This window comes from Lissotriton vulgaris, chromosome 2_1 (assembly GCF_964263255.1).
Source record: "Lissotriton vulgaris chromosome 2_1, aLisVul1.2, whole genome shotgun sequence".
In the NCBI taxonomy this organism is placed as follows: domain Eukaryota; kingdom Metazoa; phylum Chordata; class Amphibia; order Caudata; family Salamandridae; genus Lissotriton; species Lissotriton vulgaris.
In genome coordinates this window covers 225522009-225536943 of record NC_141687.1, presented here as the reverse complement: position 1 = coordinate 225536943, position 14935 = coordinate 225522009, and the positions used below count along the sequence as shown (strand labels likewise).

Below are 14935 nucleotides of genomic sequence, written 5' to 3'. Positions count from 1 at the left end.
GCTCAGTGATGATCCCTGTGGCCTTCCATATATCATTTCTTAGACTCTAATGTGAAGTGCAGCTGCCTGATCCTTTGAGTTTCTCCCCATGAGGAAGGAACAGATCCATTTGAAAGCAGATGCTTGTAAGCCAATCTTGTGGAGCCTTCTGATGAAAGTGTTGTAGGAAAATGTGTTGAAGGCTTGTGGAAGTGTATGACGGAGTGGTCAGTCCATGCAAGTAGTGTGGTGGAGTTGTGTTTGATGCTGTTGCTTGTGGAGATGATGGGGTCAAGTGTGTGTCTTACGATGTGTGTTGATTCTGAGACGAGCTGGGTGAGTCTGATATTGCTCAAGTGTTCAAGGTGTGCTGTGGAGCACAGGTTGTTTCAGTCTTTCAGATGAAAGTTTAGGTCACCTAGGAGAATGTAGCCTGTGGAGTCGAAGGTGAGAAGACCAATGGAGTTGCTTATGGTTTTGTAAAAGTTGATAAAGTTTGGTAAAGTTGACTCGCGATCCGGGTGGTCGGTAGGTAAGGATTCCATTAAGGGTTTTTGGAGATGTGCAGCTTAAAATGCAGGTGTTCCATGAATAGGGTGGTGTTCTCTGTGGATGTTGTGCATTTGATGGTTTCCTTGATAGCGAGTCCTCCTCATTGGCTCGTGAAGGCGGTACTGTCCAGCAATCTTGTAGCCTGTTGGATTACCATGGCTATGCCGGCAGACTATGAGGGACTGAGTCAGGTCTCTGTGATGAAGAGGATGTCAGTTGTGCCGTTGCATTTCGGCTGTGTCTGTGCTCAGTGATCATGTGTTGAGAAGAACGAACGCGACTGGGTGTTGATGTGCGTGTTTGGTCTGGCCTGTGGTGTCGGGTGGAGTTGTAGGCATTGTTTGCACAGGAATGTGAGGAGGGGATGTAGAGGGAGTTGTTAGATTTGCACAGGGGTGTGGGTCGGTAGCTTTTGGAAAAACCAGCTGTAGGTGCAGGCGTAACCTCCTATCATGTGTGAGGCACGGCCTGGTAGCAGTTGAGGCCAGGACGACATCCGGGGTCTAGCGACCCAAGTATTAATGCAGAGTATCGCAGGGCACTGATTGGACCAAGGTTCCTTGAACCAGAAAGCAATGCAGAACACTAGCTTCCACGTCTTTAGGGAAATCTAAATCTATTCATATAAATTGGATTATCGCCATTCCCTCGTGTAAGATTCCCTAGTTATACAATGTAGAAGTGGAAATGGGAAATAATTTTGAAAATGCTGTTCTAACCAAAGTTTCACAATTTTTCCTCATATACTGCCCCCTTTCCCAATAACATTTTATAAGGGTTTTTGTGGCAAAATGTAAATGGAAAAATTTCTGATGTACTTGTTTCCCCACAAAACTAGTAATCCTCGATCTCCTCACCTCTTGTAATGGGGGTCAAGGTATCTGAGGGCCACACACTATTTCATGCACCTTAGATCAACTCCAATAAGCAAAAGGTGATATCCATCAGTTCCTGATTAATGTCCCCGGCATATAAATCACACCAGTAATTTGCAACACCCACAACATTTAAAGCAACATTACTTTTATTGTGCTTCCTCTCATCACAGTAACAGTAGGCCACCAGCAATAACCTGAACTCTTTAGTCCCAAAACTAAATATTTCTAGTCACATGATAGACCTCAAACTACAAAAAGAGGCGGCCTTGTAGTTTCACCCATTTATCCTACCCCCACCCCAGTTTGCTTTTAGAGGAGCAGTTTACAAAGGCACGCCTCTTATTTGACATTGCACAAGTGCTCCTGTCGCAAATGGGAGAAGCACAGACAGACCTCGCCACAACAAACTTTTTCTCGAATCCTTGAGGAGATTGAGGGGGGGGGGGGGGGGGCGAAAGGGTATCTGTCAGCCTAGGGTTACTGTAAACACTAGTGGAAAACATTTTTAACAAACTTATACTCATCTAATTGACTGCAAGCGCTCAAGTATATTCATGTTAGTCTTTGGCATCACAACTTATGTCCTGTATTAGTTTTTACATTGGTATATTGTAATGGGAATTATAATTCCTAACCCAGTAAAGCTCAATATATTGAAGGCAGGTTGCAAGTCAGATAAAAAAGCGATAATAACTTTATTCTTAGTAGTTCAAGTGAAGACTGAAGAAGAAAAGCAGAAGGTCATGAATATGACCGTATTCTGGGTTTTTAAGAGAAAATGAATAACGTGGACCTAGTAATCAAATTAAAGGTTACAAAGGGAGTTCTGGTTCTTACAATGAATTGACAAAGTTTTCTTCTAGTTTTGCTTCCCATATAGGTGTCAGCTTCACTGTAAGACTATTGAATAATTCTGTACAAATCTCATTCTGAAACACTGGCCATCAGAATTCTGAAACTACAGACTAAACAGCATGCACAACATACTGTAGATGCCAAATAAAACTGCACGGTTTCTGGATACATATTTATTGATCATGGCCACCGTCCCTCTCGGTTTTCCTCCATTTTGTTACAGTTTGAGTACAACACCTTAAAGATTAGCCACTCTGCTTGCAGAGCCAATACACATTTTGAAATGATTTGCCCCCTCCAGCATAATACACAGACATTTATAATATTTAAAAAAAAACTGATGCAACAGTGAAAATCTTTTGATTGCCGTAAACTCGTGTCACTGAATCTAAAACAAAATATCAAACTTAGGATTTGCAAATGCACAGTGGCTTATACCTGTTCCTGAAAGAGACAGACATTTAAGACTCCAGTTGTAAGCTGTGCATTCACTAACTTAGGAAGGACTCACTTTGTTAATTCTTTCTGGCAGCTCAAAAGTTCAAGTAAGAAGAGTATGCAAGGTGGTTGGAAGTAGTGAGGCTCTCCAAGGGACTGTACACTCTGTCGCACCATGTTTAACATCTTCAGGATACTCTGAGCTTGTGCCTTTCGCAAATGAAGTACCTGCAAGACACTTCAACGCAAGCAACATGATGATGAAAAGCAATAAATGACATTAAAAAACATGCATTATTTTCAAAATATGACTTTGTGATGGCAAATATAGCTGAAACAATAATTACTATAGCATTTTTTGCAGTTATTAGTAAAAAAAACGACTTTTGCTAAATTGCAAGCATTAAGTCAGCATGACTCTAGATCTATTTACTATTGTGTACTAAATACCTGGTAGTTTTGATGTTGGTTTTAAGATCACCATATTCCACACCTAGGCCCTAAACATCCGTAAACCACCAGTATGATCATCAGTACAATAGACGTGACACTAGTAATGACATAAGAACCGTGGTATTTGAAAGGCACTCACCAACTTTGCCACTAAACCAAAAATCCTCCTAATAAAGGTTTTTAGGATTATGTGAGAAGTAGGAGCCACCTGGTCCGTGACCAGAAACAAAATGGCCACAGAGCACGTGCCCAGAGACGATTGCAAATTGGGGTAGGAGATCAGGAGAATCCACTTGCCTGCAGCATTATGAGGCTACTTGACCACAGAAATATTCAGTGACTCGAGAAACACTTAAAATGTAGGAAAGCTGGAAAAGGTTGAGTGTCTTCACCTATCAATGGTAGGTCGACGCAATGTCTTAAAGATGTGTATACTCCGCAGGGTCATTTATTACTTTACGGTAGCGCTGGAGTGGACACGAGTACAACTAATGCAGCTGCAATCTGTTGCAGATAGGTTTATCTGGGGCTGGAAGAAAGCCCGACGTGCTTCAAAATATATGATGTTACCACTGGCACGCGGTGGGTGGGGAGTGCCGAATTTTGCTTTTTATTAATTGGTTTGTTTTTTGCAAAATATGCAGTATTTGGCTATTGGGGGTGAAACAAGTTTGTTTGAATCCCCAAATATCTATCAGATGTTATTAGGAGTCCAGGCACGCAAGGCTTTGCTTAAGTTTTTTGAACCAAGCTATTTTAAAAGAACGCGATTTAAAACTGTACTTGCTGCATATAAAGCTTGGAAGTGGACGCGTAAAATCATATCAATAAATCGGGTTTGTTACTATACGCCTCTTGACTCCACAGATATATTCCTTTTGATATTTTGGGATACAAAGATGACGACTTGGAGGGACAAGGGGATACATCACGCCTAGGAGATATTTATAGTGCTTGGGCAATTGTTTCTTTTGTGGAACTAGCTGAACAATTTACAATACCCAAGAACGATTTCTTTAAATATTTACAAATACGGGATTTTATTCATAGACATTTGCCTATTTTAACTAATGAATTTTTGGAAGCTTCGATTAAAAGAGCTAAGATTGGGACTCCTTATGACATATTACTGGCAATGCAGCGTGATGACAGATTCAAGATGAAAAGTGGAGGGATATACTTGGCAATCCTGGTTTATCTGTGCAAGAATCGATAGATATGGCTAGCACAGTTATACTGACGGCAAATTTACGCACCCAACACTATAAAACCTTGTTTAATTTATATCATACACCTGCTAAAATGATGAAGTGGGGTGGAGTTTATGATGGGAAATGTTTCAGGTGTCAGTCGGATGTAGCAGACATCGTACATATATTTTTTTTATTGTATTGTGTTAAGACAATTTTTTTCAAGTATCGCACAATTTCTGTCGCAAACGACGAGGGTTAATGTCTCCATCTCTAGAGAGATGATGCTATTAGGGGTGGGTGAGGACAGGGAACCTACGCAGACTTGCTATCCATTCAGATACTTTATTTTTATGGCCATGGCTGTTGCTCGACTATGTGTTGCTTCGATGTGGCTGCAACCAGAGGGGCCATCATATGAAATGTGGCGAACTAAATTTTATAATGTGTTTAATCTTGAATTTAGTTTGTATCGTATTAAATTGCTGAAGAAAAAACAATTAGGGATGAAAATTTGGCATATGGAGTTGTCGATTTGAAATTATGCTTTATATGTTATTCATTTGTTGATTTTTTATGGAATTCTGTACTACTTCTACAGCACTTTGATCAATGTATGATTTACAATAGCCATGTGCTATGAACTGAACAATAGATAACAATAAAAAAATGTAGGATTGATGGTCCTTTTCCACATTTTATATGATTGTATAATGGAGTTTTATTAATTTAAAAGTGGTCCCAATTTTTCCAAGTTAAGGGTGACCGAGATGGAGAGAGGTAACAAAGACAATCAGTGGAGCCAGAATTATAATCTAGTCATTTCAAACTAATATCTACAACCTAGCCAGCAGATCACATTTCATCTAGTTACAGGCCTGAAGGAATAAAACAGAAAAAAGAATTACTAAATAGGCTGGCATGGAACTCTTAACAACTGGCAAGGCCAGAGCCATTCACACATGACAGATTGTATACTATTCCAGCCAGTCCTTCTATGCGCCATAGTCCGAACCTGGCCAAAAGCGAGTTTCCGGGGCGAATGGACAGCCCATAGCCACTCCACCTGTCTGAAAATAGAAATCTCCATCAAAATAAAAGTAGTTGTGTTTGAGTTAAAATAGAAACTGAGCAAATATTCTGAGCGGGTTTTACTTGGGATTTATTTATTGCAGGCTGTTATATTACATAAGGTGTTCACTTAAAAATACACTGTTAGAAAAATATGGATGCTTTTATTTGCAAATATTCAAATCGTTTTTAGTCTCAATATCTAGTAAAATCATGAACTTAGAGCAGTGGTCTTTAAAAGCCACACCCTATCCTCTCCCTCTCCCCTCCCCCCGATGTAAAAAAATAATAATAATAAGCAAGCCTCTCAATGTGAAAATATATTTTTTACAATTATCCTAGAAAATGAGCAATGTTTAAATATACCTAACCATATTTGAACATTGCAGTTATGTTTATTATCCCTTTTAAAAATGCAATCAAATACATGGTTACCAAGATGATATGGGCTGCCTGTCTTACTAAAGATTAAAACTATCCACTGTGTGATTCCTTAACTAAAACGAGGGGGTTAGGACTATTTGGATGCCCTCCTCCATTGAAGCCTACTCCCAGCAGGGCTATGAGTGACCCAATATGTAAGTGGCAGCACATTACAGAGTGACTTATTGCAGCTCTGGTTTTTATTAGCATGATGATTCTCTTAGTCAGTGCCTGAGCCGCCCCCCAATTTGAAGATATCTGCCCTAGAGGATCACAGACATCTTGTGGCTATCCAAGTATGAGTGACCTGTCATAAATAACCTACTTATTTGTGTCTTGTTCTCTTGTTCCAATTACTAATTGATTTTTTAGTAGACAATGATGCTCCACCATCTACCTACTTGGATATTATGAGATTCAACAATTTAATGTAGACTTTCTTACACTATTACTGATCACCACTGGGTATGGGTTCCCAAGCAGTAAGGCCAAACTCTGGCTTAAATAGTATCACAAAACAAATGCCAGTACTGCCAAATAATTCTGAGGTCTTATTTCATTCTATACATATGAACAAAACAATATGCAAGAGAAATTCTAATCATAGAGTCAATCACTTCGAATTTGCATTTTATTTACACTTTTCTTCTTTCATATATATTTTTTTAACCATTTCTATATTTCAACAAGACTTTTTTTAGTGAACCAATATATACAATAGGTCGCTTACACATTCCCTACCATTTTTTTGTTGTAGAACTAAAAGAGAAAGGCAAACACCATTAAGTGAGTATGTCTTCAAGCATGCCTGATAGTGAGTGTTGTCATTTCGACATATTTAAATAGCGTGCACATTTGTTATATAGGTGGTCCCGCTCCGCGGACGGTGACGAATTTATGAGGCACATCCTACTGACATTTAGAGAGGTAAGAGGCAGAGAAGTGGGTGTTGAGCCCAAAGCAGCTTGTGTAATTTAAGACCACGTACTAATGGAGGTTCCCCTGTTTCTCATTTACAGTCTATGGTCCTGACGAGAACTCTATATTCAAAGAGTTCGAAACGCGTAGACCTTCTCAGATAACGTTTTCACGTTGAAACCATAAGAAAATTGAACAAATCTTTGACTACAGGGATTTATACTTACAAATGAGAACTGTAAAAAAGTGTATGTCGTTTTAAACTGTTAGTTGAATGAATGTTTTGAGTATGAATGAAATGTCTTTCAGTATGAATGAGTATGAATGAGATTTAAGGAGAAAAGTACTTTTAAGTTTGTTTTTGTAATGTGCTTCACTAAAAAAAGTCTTGTTGAAATATAGAAATGGTTAAAAAAATATATATGAAAGAAGAAAAGTGTAAATAAAATGCAAATTCGAAGTGATTGACTATGATTAGAATTTCTCTTGCATATTGTTTTGTTCATATGTATAGAATGAAATAAGACCTCAGAATTATTTGGCAGTACTGGCATTTGTTTTGTGAGACTTTCTTACACTGGCATTTTCTCTCTTAGGTCATGGAGCTCAGCAGACAGGTATTGTGGACACGAAATGGATACAGAAAAACCTCAACACAGTTAGATGAGTGGACAGCCTAAAAAGGCAAAAACCACTGTAGAGAATGGACAGGGACATTCTCAAGTGAACATACTGAGGAAAAAAACAGAGGTTTGTTGATAGGCCTATTCCCGATAGCCAATCTTGCTATGTGATTATACTATCAGCAGATGTGGGCAATGGAGGCACTGGTAAAACAGTACCTGTATTTGAGGAATAAACAACCTAAGTTAATTAGACAGTACTACAAATGCAAATGTGTTTGTGAGGAATGTGTGCAAAAGGGGATACCCATAAAGAGAAGTTTACTATTTGAAAAAATGGCTAAACTTTTTTAATATACAATTTGATGGCAGTTGGTACTTTTCAAATGTACTTTGACATCTTTTCAACTATCACTCAAACTGGCTATAATATAAGAACATTATCTATTACCTCTCATGTGAAACTGACTGATCCTTGATAAAATCCAAGATATTCTTCAACATAGGATATTTCTCCTTCACTGTGGGTAGCGCTCTAGCCTCTTCCATTGATCTGAAAGAAAGCAGTCTCAAGCGTCCACGGCTAAACTGAGTTTTAGGTGTGGAATGGGTTTGAGGGGAAGATGGATCCTCACTTTGTGAACCTTTGCGATTGGGTTTACTCTGAGAAGCTAATGAAATCTCCTTTTTTAGGTTGACTGCCGGATGTTTCTTTTTGGTGTCCAGATGCAATGCTTGAGTATTCCCCGTAGAGGGAGAGTGAACTTCTTCGGTCTGTGAGGTTGATGCTTGAAAATCTGCCTCTACTATAGAACTTTGCCTTTGTAACCGATCCTCACAGCAATTGACAGTGCCTGCGGTTACATTGTGAGCGTCTGAAGTAACCAGAGTTAACCCTCTTGATGATGTTCCGGTAGGGAGAAAGTTCAGTAACATAAGGCTTTTCTGAATACAATTCTTAGCTGCAAAGAAAAACAAAAAATGGCAACCTGAGTGTTCATCAATACTTTGTTATCACCACCATTTTCATAATGTTCTAGAACACGGATACTCATTTTTTAATAAATTATCCAAGCTGATGACATTCTGTTCTTGTACCTTTCCTGCACTTAAAATTGCCTGCAGTGTTGCCAAGTATCATCACTTACTATATTATCTGAATGGTATAATCTGAAAAAAAGAACACACTTTGCATATCCTTTTCTTGGCTGAACTCATCTTACTTTAGCATTAAATAATGCAAACCATTCTCAGTACACCAAAACTCTGCAACCACACACAGTCATGCACAACCAAAGTGGTTTCAGAACCGCACAAAAAGGTTGGCTACTCCAAGAAAGCCCTAATGTGCCACTGTAATGATTGAAGCTGCTACACAAATGCAGATGGCAATAAATAGCAAATCTCTACCAGTTGGTAGAAACAATTAAACAGTCATAAAAAACATTAGAATGATGTATAGAAGTGACTAGTATTGGGCGTAAACTATACTACATTAGCAAAATTTCACAAGAACCTAAATTATTGGGCTACGCATGTCGTAAATAGGATCTGTAGAAATGGAAGTATACCATTGCATGTGGTGAGCTAGCAACATTGACCACATGCCTTTAGAAAATAGGTGGACAATACACTGGAGCTGGTATCTTGCTAGTCTTTCATACATGAGGGGGGTACTTCAGATACGATTTTCAGGCAGAAGACCACTAACGCAAGATATCCATAATTCTGATGACAGTTATGTGATGTATGCGAGGAAAAAATTGGGCAATTGAGTCTACCTTCAATTCTCATATGAACTACTGTTTACCTGCAATCTAAATTCAGTACGAGGGTGAAGCATCACCACAGAGCAGAAAGGGATAGGTGGCCTGTTTGTCAGCCTTCTAAAGACTGATCATTACTCTACCCCAATAGAAGAGCTAAGCTCATTGGTAGTTGCAATATGTCTGATAAGGGGAAATACCAACATTTTTGAAAAAGGGTTTTCTAGAACATATATTCAGACTACACTCTCCTTTTCTAAAGAATTTGGATCTTTGAGAATGCTGCAGTAAGAGTAGTGCCCGTTACAGTTTTGATTTCATTATGCCACTGTTTTCCAACCATTTTGTTTAATTATGCTACTTTATTTACACGGTTACCCTCAGTGTTTCCAGAAATGCTGATAGGGAGGAATACCATATATGCGATGAGAGGCAAAACAAAAATGAAGAATTTGGCACCCAGTCACATCTGAACAGTCCCATTCAGAGATAATTTTGAAGTCCAGTATTTGTTTAGACTTTTTTTTTTCTTCTTTCTTTTCTCAATTTCGACAGTGTTACATGTGGATACAGCCAACGCGTTTCACCCCAGACAAGGACAGCTAAAGCCAAAGTTATGATGGCAATAAGATAAATAAGCAACAGAACACTACCACGGTCCAACGTCCTTCACTTTCTATGTGTAGATCTATAGTTCAGATAATCTGCAGCATAAATCAAAATCAAAACCAAATGTATCTTGATGCGTATACTTGAATACCACAAGGAGTCAATTGTCTTCTGACACGGTGCTCTGGTGGCAGAGTCGTGTGAGAAGGCTGCTGCTGTGACTCACACACACGGCAAAGAAAGGCGCTGTCCTTCCCCGCGTCACTCATTCGACAACTCCACAAGCTCCTTCGCCGGTGATGCTTTAACTGCCGTCCAATTATCTTCACATCCCTGTAGAGATGCTGTGTGTGTGCTGCAGAGCAGGATAAGTGGCCCAATACCGGTCACATTTGCAAAATCTACCCATAGAGCTACTTAAGTATACACATCAAGATACATTTGGTTTTCTTTTATGCTGCAGTTTTTCTGAACTATAATCTACACAGAAAGTGGAGGACGTTGGTCCTTGGTAGGATTCCTATTGCTCGTTTATCTTATTGCCATCATAACTTTAGCTTTGCCTGTCCTGAAGCAGCCCTAGTCTGTGGCGAAACGCACTGGATGTATACACATATTTAACAATGTAGAAATAGAGGAAAAAAAAGAAAGAAATAAAAAAAGAACATCTGAATAAATACTGGTCTTCAAAATTGTCTCTGAATGAGACTGTTCACATGTGTCATGATGCTAAAGGAACTCTTCATGTTTATGTTTTGCCTCATTGCATATGTGGTATAATGTTTGATTCATGACCATTTGACAGCTGGTTATCTGAGGAGGGCAATATTGGTGTTGTGGAACATTTTTGTGACTGGTGTAGTGACTGAGTTTTCCTAGCTGTCATTGTATATTTCCATTCATGAGGAGGGGTCATAATTCTGAACACCGACTTCAAGTGAAACTGTGTCTTACAGCACATTAGTCTCCATAAGGGGAGGCAGGCTCACGTGGGACACAGATGGAGTTAGAGGAAGAGCTCCAACCTTTATTACCAAACAGCAAAAGAAAGAGAGATAAGAAGCACATGCCAGTCACTTTTAGTTAAGACACCCTATTTAATAATATTCTAAGCTCCCCAATTTTTCCTCTTGCCATCTACACTTACAAACCTTTCCTGATCAGTTTTTCTGCACTTCGCTTTTTCAGTTTCCCCACTGTCATGTTTGCCTATCCCCAAAACTTTGCTCCGATCCCATTATGAGCCCCCAATGTACCCGTATAAAGGCCTAGGTAGTTGCACAACCTTTTACCTACATTTGTCCTACCTTGCTCTACATAACGGTTCTGGTGCTGACCTTTTTTTTTCATAACCAATTTTATTATGAGTTCAAGCAAAGCTCAACACAGCCCTCCACAGTCAGGAGGAGACTGTCAACGACAGATAGAAAGAGACACATCATTAGTACAGCATCGAACCCAGCATTATATAGTGAATGACATCGAACTACCCCACCCACCCAACCCCAAAAACACCAACCAGCCCCGCCCGCAGCTACCCACCCCTTATCCCACCCTAACCCAGTGCACGTGATCACAGTCCAGCAACATGAGATAACCTACAACGGTGGAGCCGGCCAGCGGCCTAGAGTGCGGGATCCACATCCAGCTGTAATGCATCTTCAATGTCCACGGGGGGGTCAAGGAGCAGGCCCCGGTAATCCGCCCACCGTTTCCAGATTTTGTAATGTTTGCGGGGACATCCCCGGGCTTCAAAAACAGGCTGCTCTAGACCCATGAGGAAATCCAGGCCCGCCCTCCAAGCCCCGAGTGGGGGGGCGCGCTCGCTCTTCCAGGCCTGCGCCAGGTCCCTCTTCGCCACCACCAGCCCCAGCAACAGCAAATGGCGTTTGTAAATATTGCCCCCAACGTTCTCTAGAACATGAAGAAGGCCCAGCCTGGGGGTACGGGGCAGGTCCCAACCCAACACCTCTGACAGGCAGTCCCAAACCCCAGCCCAGAATCGAGTCAGTCTCTCACAGGACCATACTGTATGAAACAGGGTGCCCTCTTCAGAACCACACCTCAGGCATTCCGGAGACGCGATAAGGCCTGCCCGCCATAGGCGGTGTCTAGTATAATACGCCCGGTGGAGGTATTTGAACTGGATGAAGCGAAGGCGGATGGCTATAGCAGCACCTCGGGGAGATTCCAAGGCCTCACGCCAGTCGTCATCATCCAATGGACCAACATCACCCTCCCAAGAGGCCCTCAGCGCTGCGAGTGAAGGGGAACAGTGAGTGACCAGAGAGCGATATATCTGCGAGACCTTCTTGTCACCTAGGTCTCCCATAAACAGTTTAGCCTCGATAGGACTAAAATCAGGGAGCTGTTCCAGGCCCACCAGACTAGGAGTAAGTGCGTGGCGAAATTGAAGGTAGCGGAAAAACTGGGTCTTGGGCATGCTAAATTCGGAGCTAAGTTCCCGAAAGGACTTTAGGGTAGTACCAGAGAGGACATGACCTAGGGACGAGATCCCAATCGCATCCCAGCCGTCAAATCCGGACAGAGACGCCAGCGCCGGTAACAGGCCATTGCGCCACAACGGGGTTTCAGCTGTAAGCCGACCCCACCAGCCCACCCGGTGCAGGGCCCGCCGCCAGACAGCGAAGACCACTTGGGTGACTTGCGGAAGCAGTCGCCTCCGCCTAGCCGAGTACAGCAGGGTGTGAAGGGAGGCGCCACCCATCAGTGAATGCTCAAGGGCATAAGCCGGATCACTACGGTCTCCATACCACCACTCGTTGAGCACAAGGAGATGGGAGGCCTGATAGTAAGATAAAATATCCGCGGCCGCCAAGCCACCGCAGTAGGTAGAGAGGAAGCATGTGCGCAGCGCCACCCTGGCGGCACCGCCAGCCCACAGAAACCGGCCCAGCACAGAATCAACAGTACGGAACCACTGCGGGTCAACCTGGAAGGGATGATTCTGCAGTTGATATAGCAGACGGGGCAAAGCCACCATCTTGAAGATGGCCGACCGGCCGTAGATATTAAGTGGCATGCGCGTCCATGTCTTGACGTCCAGTTGGACCCGATCCCATACCGGCAGGATGTTCCGGTCCCATGCCACTGCAGGCGAGGCAGAGAGGAAGACACCCAGGTACTTCACACCTTCCACAGCCATCTGAAGGGATGCAGTCCAAGGGCAGTCCACTGCGGCACCCCCCAGCACCCACATGGTCGATTTGCGCGGGTTAAGGAAGAGCCCCGATGCCCGACCAAACTCCTGCATCAACTCCAGGACACGAGGACCCGTACGCTGCAGGTCAGTCATGAAAAATAGCACATCATCCGCATATACAGCTATGCACCCCAGACGAAGCCACGGTAGAGCTCATCGCGGCGCACCCTGGCGGCCAGCGGCTCCATGGCCAGCGCGAAAAGGTAAGGGGAGAGCGGACACCCCTGACGCGTGCCCCTGGACACCGGAAAACGAGCAGACGCCGTTCCCGAGATACGCACCGAGGCCGTGATCTCAGTGTAGAGCAGCCTGATATAGGAGAGGAATATCGGGCCGAGATTCAGCAGCGGCAACAGAGCAAAAAGAAAGGTCCAGCTGACCGAATCGAAGGCACTATCAATATCAGCCAGCAGGAGCGCCGCCGGGTCCTCCGAAGACTCAATCGCTTGTATCGCGGCCTGCGCCCGTCGTATATTGTGTCTCGTTGCCCTGCGCGGCATAAAACCCGCCTGATCTGGGTGGACAAGGGCCGAAATGTGTGGAAGTAAGCGGTTCGCCAGCGCCTTTGCCAGGAGCTTGGCCTCGAAGTTGATGAGGGATATGGGGCGATAAGAGTCATGGCGATCAGGGGGCCTACCTGGCTTCAAAAACACCACTATTTCGGCATGACGCCAGTCCGGTGGGAGGCGGCCACGCTCTCGTGCCTGTTCCAGGGCCCGCAAGTAGTGCGGCCCGAGCTGCAGATGGAACTTCTTATAAAATTCGCTGGGGAAACCGCTCGGCCCTGGCGCCTTGCCTACATTTAACTGACCCAGTGCATCACCCAGCTCCTCAGCCGACAGGGGAAGGTCCAGGGCCTCACGCACCCCATCAGATACAGCAGATGGGGGAACCGATGCAATATAATCTGCGATAATGGCAGGGGAGAGAGTCTCCCGTGAGGCATACTGGTGCCCATAATAGCGCGCAAAACTCGTTGCAAGAGTTGCCGGATCTGTGATCGCCACTCCTGCACCATCAACAAGGCCCGGCAGTGTAAGAGGCTGTAGGTTCTGTTGGCACAGCCTATGGAGCATGGTGCAAGACTTGTCGCCCCACTGGTAGACCCGACTACGGGTAGCCAACCACGCCTGACGAGCCTCATCCAACAGGACCGAGGAATAAGACTGTTGCGCCTGCAGGAGTAGCCGCAGTGCCATATCATCGGGTGCCTCGCTGTGCCGAGCCTCGAGCTCCTCCACCCGCTCTGCGGCCGCAGCAATGCCTCCCAGCCGAGTCCGGCGAGCAGACGCACACCAAGCAATATCTATGCCCCGCAGGGTGGGTTTCATAGCCTCCCAGACTGTCACCGCATCCATCCCTCCGGTAAGGTTGTCCTGCCAATAATGGGCGATCGCGCTACGCAGATGCTGGGAATAATCAGGGCGCTGCAGATGCCACGCGGACATTCGCCATCGGAAGGGGGAGCGTGCTTTGCACAAGTCAATTTGTACCGCCACTGGGGAATGATCAGAGAGCCCGCGAGGCCGAATCGCTGCCCCCTTCACCCTGTCAAGGAAAGCCCTCAGGACAAACACACAGTCCAAACGCGAAAGGGAGCCATGGACAGCCGAGACAAAGGTGTACTCTCGCCGTTCCGCATGCAGATGTCTCCACACATCCACCCAGCCCAGACCATCAACCATAGCCCCCAACCGTGTAGGGGAGGATACAAGTGCCACTCGTGGCCTCCTCTGCCGGTCCAAAGCCACATCCATCACATCATTCCAGTCTCCGCCAATCACAGCCATGGAGCGGGGGAACTCAGCCCATAAGGCAAACAAACGTTCAGCTAAGGCCCACTGCAAGGGGGGGGGGGGGGGGGGGGGGGGCATACACACAGCCAAACACAACCGGCTCCACCCCGACCTTCCCCTGTACAAAGACAAAACGTCCCTGGGGGTCAAGCCACTGACGC

At 44.0% G+C, this 14935-nt stretch overlaps 1 protein-coding gene across 1 annotated transcript in view; it reads right to left on the bottom strand.

Annotated features, from left to right (window-relative positions):
- ZZEF1 (zinc finger ZZ-type and EF-hand domain containing 1) overlaps window positions 1-14935 on the bottom strand; it is a 1733356-nt gene that overhangs the window by 930381 nt on the left and 788040 nt on the right. Inside the window, exons 29-30 of the mRNA XM_086954803.1 lie at window positions 7832-8342; window positions 2776-2940 (exon numbers count right to left, since the gene is read on the bottom strand). Coding sequence (XP_086810929.1) covers window positions 2776-2940; window positions 7832-8342 — 676 coding nt within the window. The remainder of the gene's footprint in view (window positions 1-2775; window positions 2941-7831; window positions 8343-14935) is intronic.